The 6,065-nt window shown below is 34.9% G+C and overlaps 1 protein-coding gene across 1 annotated transcript; it reads right to left on the bottom strand.

Moving 5' to 3' along the window:
- Positions 1-2,833: 2,833 nt before the first annotated feature.
- On the bottom strand, positions 2,834-3,984 carry LOC129299176 (protein SMALL AUXIN UP-REGULATED RNA 12-like). Its single transcript, XM_054937626.1, has one exon. The coding sequence runs from the start codon at positions 3,882-3,884 to the stop codon at positions 3,366-3,368; it is 519 nt and encodes a 172-aa protein (XP_054793601.1). The 5' UTR covers positions 3,885-3,984; the 3' UTR covers positions 2,834-3,365.
- Positions 3,985-6,065: the final 2,081 nt, after the last annotated feature.

The following is a 6,065-nucleotide window of genomic DNA, read 5'->3' as shown; positions in this document are numbered from 1 at the left end:
GACAGCTACACTTTACAACATTTCACTTAAATGACGCTTCTCTCGATTTCCTTGCTAGTGAAAGCTTTTTCATGATTAGCCTTCTTCGATCGGCTCTTCAACGAATGGGAAAGTTAATCCTAAAAACTAGGATTTTCTTATATTCTTTCTAGATAACAGCTTTTTCTTGTATTAAACATTGCCTAATATATTGAGTGAGAGAATTCTGGACTTATAATAAGTTCTACTTCGTAGTCGTAGATGAGAAGACTTCTCATAACTGGTGGTCCTTTTGTTGTTGGATGCATTTATTTGTGATTTTACAGAGCTCTAGTAAAGTTCGAAAAAGCGTGCTTCATTATTGTTCGTTTCTCACTGTTTTACCGAAACGTACAGTAACGCCCACTTGTATTGTTTCAGTGGGCCGGCCTGCAAAGAAGTGTTGGACGCACATACGGTTCAATCTTGTTCACATGCACGCTTTAAGTCTCTCTGTTGGTTCTGCACTTCTGCTTCACATTCTCTAAAATTTCTAGTTGTGGTGCCACTTCACTTTCTCGGTGCTGACAGAACAGTTAGCATTTTAATTCCAATTTTATCCCCACCGTTGTGGACCATTTGATGGCTGGACTAGAGAAACTTTGGTGGCGGGTTTTGAAAAGCGTGACACACTTTGAAAAACATGATACGAGCAGAAAGCTGCAAATGTACGATTAATCCTGATCCTAATCCTACATGCCTACGTTGAAGTTTTCAGCAACGTATGGTCCCTAACCACCGGCAGCCTCGTTAATACAAGGAAGCCCCACAGTTCTTCCCTCGTGATGAATCACACCAATGTTGATTGTTTATGATTATTTTGATTTAAATATCTTATATGGTATTGAATATTGGCCTTCTTGACTACTCTATCTTTCCTTCCTTGTTAGTGTCAGATGGGAGGTGCTTCAATAAAGGCCACACTCCACTCTTGGGCCGGCTAGCTACAACTTTGAACTAACCTAATGCAATTTTTGAGACATCCTTTGCACATTCTCTCACAATTGTGTTATAATTTAGTGAGCCCTTTTTAAATGCTTTTATTTTCTAAATTGTTAAGCGCTATTTGTAAGAGAATATTATACCAAAAGTCATATTAGACATCTAAAAACCAATATTCTACCCATGGACCAAGTTTCCCATCTCCACCATCAATTCACCAAAAACACTTGTACCAAAAAAAAAAATCAGAGAAGACACATCTATGGCACATATTTGTTAGTCCATCCGTCTTTTATTATAAGATAAATTACTATATACATATACATATACATATACATACATATATATATATATATATATTTTATAAGTAAAAATACAAATTTCAAGGAGCATTTATTAGAATTTTTTTCAAAGTGCACATCATAAATGGAAAGTATCATTAAATTAGAGAAAAAAGTAAACATTAGTCTAAAATTTCAGTTTCAGACAGAATCACTTGATTAATCAACTTCTAAAATAATGTGGGTTATTTTTTTTCATATATCTGAAACCGGAGGGGATATGTATTTATAGTTTTCAAAAAGTAAAACTAGTGCTTTTTATTACAGCCCTTATCGACTGCAACATCTGCTTCTTTTCCCTAAGAGAAAGTCAACAAAACAACTGTTAAATGTTAATACAACAGCATTTGCTCCCCCCTCCCCAGAGAGGAATATGATGGTTACGTTTTACATTGTGAGTGTGGGGGGAATACAATGGTTACGTCTTACATTGTGACTAATATTTATCAACCGCTTGATCCTAGACCCTAGTTTCCAAGAAAATGGACAATTATCCTTCTTGGGTTTTCTATTTCCAAGTGAACTAGGAATCACGACGTAATACTTTTTACAGCTTACCACGAAGCCCAAATATGCTCCTCGTCCTTTCTGGGTTTTCTTAATGAAATATGCAAATATGGGCCGAAATCTAGCCTTCCCCAAATGTGGCCTTCGTTTAATAAATAAAGTGATTTGTCAGACGTAGCCCAGTTGGACACCTGAAACAAGGTTTTTGCAACTTTACATTTGATATAATGTGAAAGGTGGCTGCCCAAAAAAAAAAAAAAAAGCTGTATGATTGTATCCCAATCTCATCACAATATCACATTAACCGAACACCAGAACATATGCGGACCTGTTTGCATCTGGATCACCCGAACCTTGCACGTGAGTTTTGACTCCATTGATGAACCTAGTTTGGTTTCTGGATTATTGGAAAATCTTGGAAGAACCACTTAGACTAAAATTCTAGTAGTGAACCAGCAGCCGTTAGTCCTGTTGAAAAGAATTATAGCATGAAATTTCAAGCTTAAATCCATGTGAACAAACTCTTTGAGGGAATTATTTACATTTAGACTCAGACTCAAATCTGATATAACCATATAAAAAATGTAGTGACTAAGAATATTTGAACATCACTCCGAAATGAAGGGAATTCTAGTTGCAACTATTATCTAATGAGGAAGTTCAGTGACTCCGTTTAGACTAAAAAGGTAGCATTAATTTTATATTTACTCTCTCCAGTAGAAGATGGGCGCAAATCCATCTGAAACACAGATAATTCTGCAACAAAATTATGCTTTGCATTCAAATGAGACTTTGCCTATAAAAGTGTTGGAACGGGTCAGTTTCTCTCTTTTCACTGTATTGTCTTTTCACTGCTCTTTTATTGTAAATTTAAATCGTTTAAATTAAATATATATTTTAAAAATAATCAAACTTAAATTATAAAATTCAATTTAATGATTTAAATATGCAATGTTTCAACTCTCACAATGGCCTAAGAAGAATCCACAAAAAACAAGATAGAGAAAAGGACACAGTCACAGGAATGAAGGCACAAAATAGGCTTGATTTTCAAATTTATCTACAGTTTAATTGATTCTCGTCATCAATAAATTTCCCGCTGAAAAAAATGATATTACTTATTTACAAAAATAGCGTCATCGATGTTCACCCTCAGAAACGGTTAAAATGTGCCGATGAAACTTGGAAAATAACTCGTCCCCCTTTATCATCTCCTCGGCGTTCTTGGGCTCCTTACAACAATTAGCTCTTGTAGGTCCAGAATTGAAGATCCTTGACAAGAGGTGGGCTACACAAGAATTTCGATCAAAAAACGACGAGTCCGAGGATCAACAAACATATTCAGTTGTTAATATCGGAAAATTTCTAACAAGCTTGCAGTGAGAAACTCCCATGGCTTTCATAGATAAAACCACAATTCCACCCTGCCGGCACCAGCATTGCTCTGCACCTGCAAGCTTGCTTAATTCCTCCTCGCTGGATCTACTTTCAGATTACGAAGAGCGCCTCGAGATCGAAGTCCATGGGGTTTCATAATCAAACCCTTCCCTCTTCGAATCACTGAGCAGAAGTGAAGCCATGAAGTAGCGGCCGACATTCTTGCCAGACTTCCAGGTTGGTCCTCAAACCCTCGTGGCAATACCTGTGGGACTCGTCAATGTTACGGAACCGGGTCGATTTGCCTGAGTCGGATCGCGAAACAAACCGTAAAACCTCTCGGAAGGTTTCTTCGTCGCAGGGAATGGAGAGCGGTCCGGTGTTGGAGAAGCCATACTCTTCCTCCACTTGATTCAGCAGCTTCTTGAAGAAGGGGTGGTTCAGATAGGTAGCCTTTACCACGCACCTAACTGAGTTTCCGCCGACGCGGATTGCCACGTGGCCCGGCGGGACATCGGATGGAACGCTGTTCCCCGACGACATGCGTGCCTTATTGCGCCACCGTCGCAGCATCTGACGCAGCCTGACAATGCACCGGATTTTGCTGCATTTTCCGACTTCCATTGGACCGCGAACGGTAAACGACACCGCTGTGGTTTGGTTCGATTTGGGTTGCACCCAGGGTTGTATTCTTTCCATGTGGGGAAGTTTACGACTTTATAGTGCTAAAGTTTGAGAAGCTGCCCTTGATTTTGTAAATAATTACGAACTGTTGCCCCCACCCTTTTAGTATGTGGCACGTCAGTAATTCGTTGATTATGGAGTTCTGTGGCGAAACATCAAGGACATCACGGAAATGCATTATCAAATCTTGGCGATGTTAATTCTCTAGTTATATTCCTTCTCTTAAAAATATAAAACATATTTAAAAATAAAATATTTAAATATTTTAAAATATAATTAATGAAATTTTTTTAAAAAAATTACTCTTATTTTGAAATAAATATATAACTAGTTCATAGAGATTGAAAAAATTTGTTAAGTTAATTATTTGTAAAAATGTGTGTTGTTTTTCTTAAAAATATTTTTTGCGTATTTATTTATCTATATAAATATATATTAGAAACTATACTAATAGATGAAAATTTGCATTTTCTATATACAACTAATGAGAATAGTTTTTTTTTTCAAGGACAAAACTTATAAACTTACCCTAATATATTTAATATACTCTTATCCAATTAAATCAAGACATGTAAATATTAATAATAATTTATTATAAAATAAATAATTTGTAATAGGTACACTGATTCAATTTAAAATAAATATTTTAAATAAAAAAAGTTAAGTAATTAAATTTTTTTCTCTAAAAATTATAAATTTGAGAGACAATAAATTGGGGTCTTACTTTCAAAATCAAAACAAGCTGCTTGACTATCTCTTCTATCAAGAGAGAGAAATAAACTTCTTTAGCAATGATCAAAGGGAAGGCTCGGAGTTTGCATGGGTTGCTCAATACGAGTTGGCTTGCACGCCCGGGGCTTTAGGCCTAAATGCTGGCTGGTTTTTCGGCTGAGAGCTGAATTTTTGTTACACCATAATACGAAGTTGAAAATATATTTATCTTGTTACTTGTACGTCTGGTAAAGGAAAAAAAAAATACTTCTATTATCTTCCTTTTATTTATAAGTTATTTATAATGTTTTGGGAGAATGACATTAAAATCCTAAAATAATGAACGTATGACAGTTGGTTCTCTAACAATCTTTTTTTAAAAGTTAAATTGTAAATATTGATTTAAATAATTATAAATTTAGGAGTTTTAATGGTAATCAAGACATTTAAATTTTAAGTATAACTTTCAATTTATAGTTATGATTTATGTTTATAATTATTTGAATTAATATTTTTAATTAATTTTTTAGAAAATTTTATTGGAGATTTAACTGTTATAAGTTTTAAATTTTGGGACCCCATTGTGATTCCATGATATTTTACATTGAAATAAAAAACCTTTTAAAACTATTTATATAAGTTTATCTAAAAATGAAAAAAAAATTCTTATTTTCGGTACACTTGCCATGTAAATTTTAATACAAATCTTTGTGTAGCTTTCACATAATTCTGTGCAACCTCCACGTGTATAATCCCCGTAGAATGTTATATAATATCTCCAAGGGAGTGCATGGACAATGCGCATATGATTGAGCCGATCGACCTTCACATTAACATTGCGCCTTTTTTTCCCATTTCTCAGATACATCCATGAGATGTTATAATACGTAATTGTGTCCTAAGCGTGAATAAACAATTCCTTTCAACAAAAACATCTAAAATTGACAAAGGCATGATGTAATGTAATGTGAACATAATTTGTGTTAGAATTTTACATATTAAAATACAATGCACTGCGATGTATCTAGGTAGCTATAGGAACAAATTGTAACAGACGTTGACCCGCAATATCTTCTATTGCAATCTTGAGAGAGTTAGGCAAGTGCCGTGTGGTGATTGTTTGTTGTTTGATATATGAAGAAAACTTAATTATATGAAACCATAATTAATTAAAATGGAGAAGCAATGACTGGACAATGATTCAAGCTTACGGTTCATTACTATGATGGGCTTGGCAGCCAGCAGCCCTACTCTGAAACCGTAACATTTCCTAGTAATGAGTAGGAAAAAGAGAAACTAGCTATCAACAGACATACCATGTACTATATTTGAAGCTCTTGAGGCTAGGCTGGCCAACCTTTTATATTAATATGTAAGGCTTTCTAAAAAGGAATCTTTAAATATATAAAGGCAAGGCTAAGAAACAAGCAAAGAAATCTTAATATATTGATGTGTTTCAGGAACCGAACCATTTCCCACTCTTGA

This window comes from Prosopis cineraria, unplaced genomic scaffold (assembly GCF_029017545.1).
Source record: "Prosopis cineraria cultivar Desert tree isolate PC_DT_omini unplaced genomic scaffold, ASM2901754v1 PC1064, whole genome shotgun sequence".
NCBI classification, from domain to species: domain Eukaryota; kingdom Viridiplantae; phylum Streptophyta; class Magnoliopsida; order Fabales; family Fabaceae; genus Prosopis; species Prosopis cineraria.
The sequence above is the reverse complement of the archived record's forward strand: the minus strand, read 5'-3'. Positions and strand labels throughout refer to the sequence as shown.

Coding starts and splice junctions, on each gene's coding strand:
- LOC129299176 (XM_054937626.1), bottom strand. CDS start 3,884: ATGGAAAGAATACAACCCTGGGTGCAACCCAAATCGAACCAAACCACA.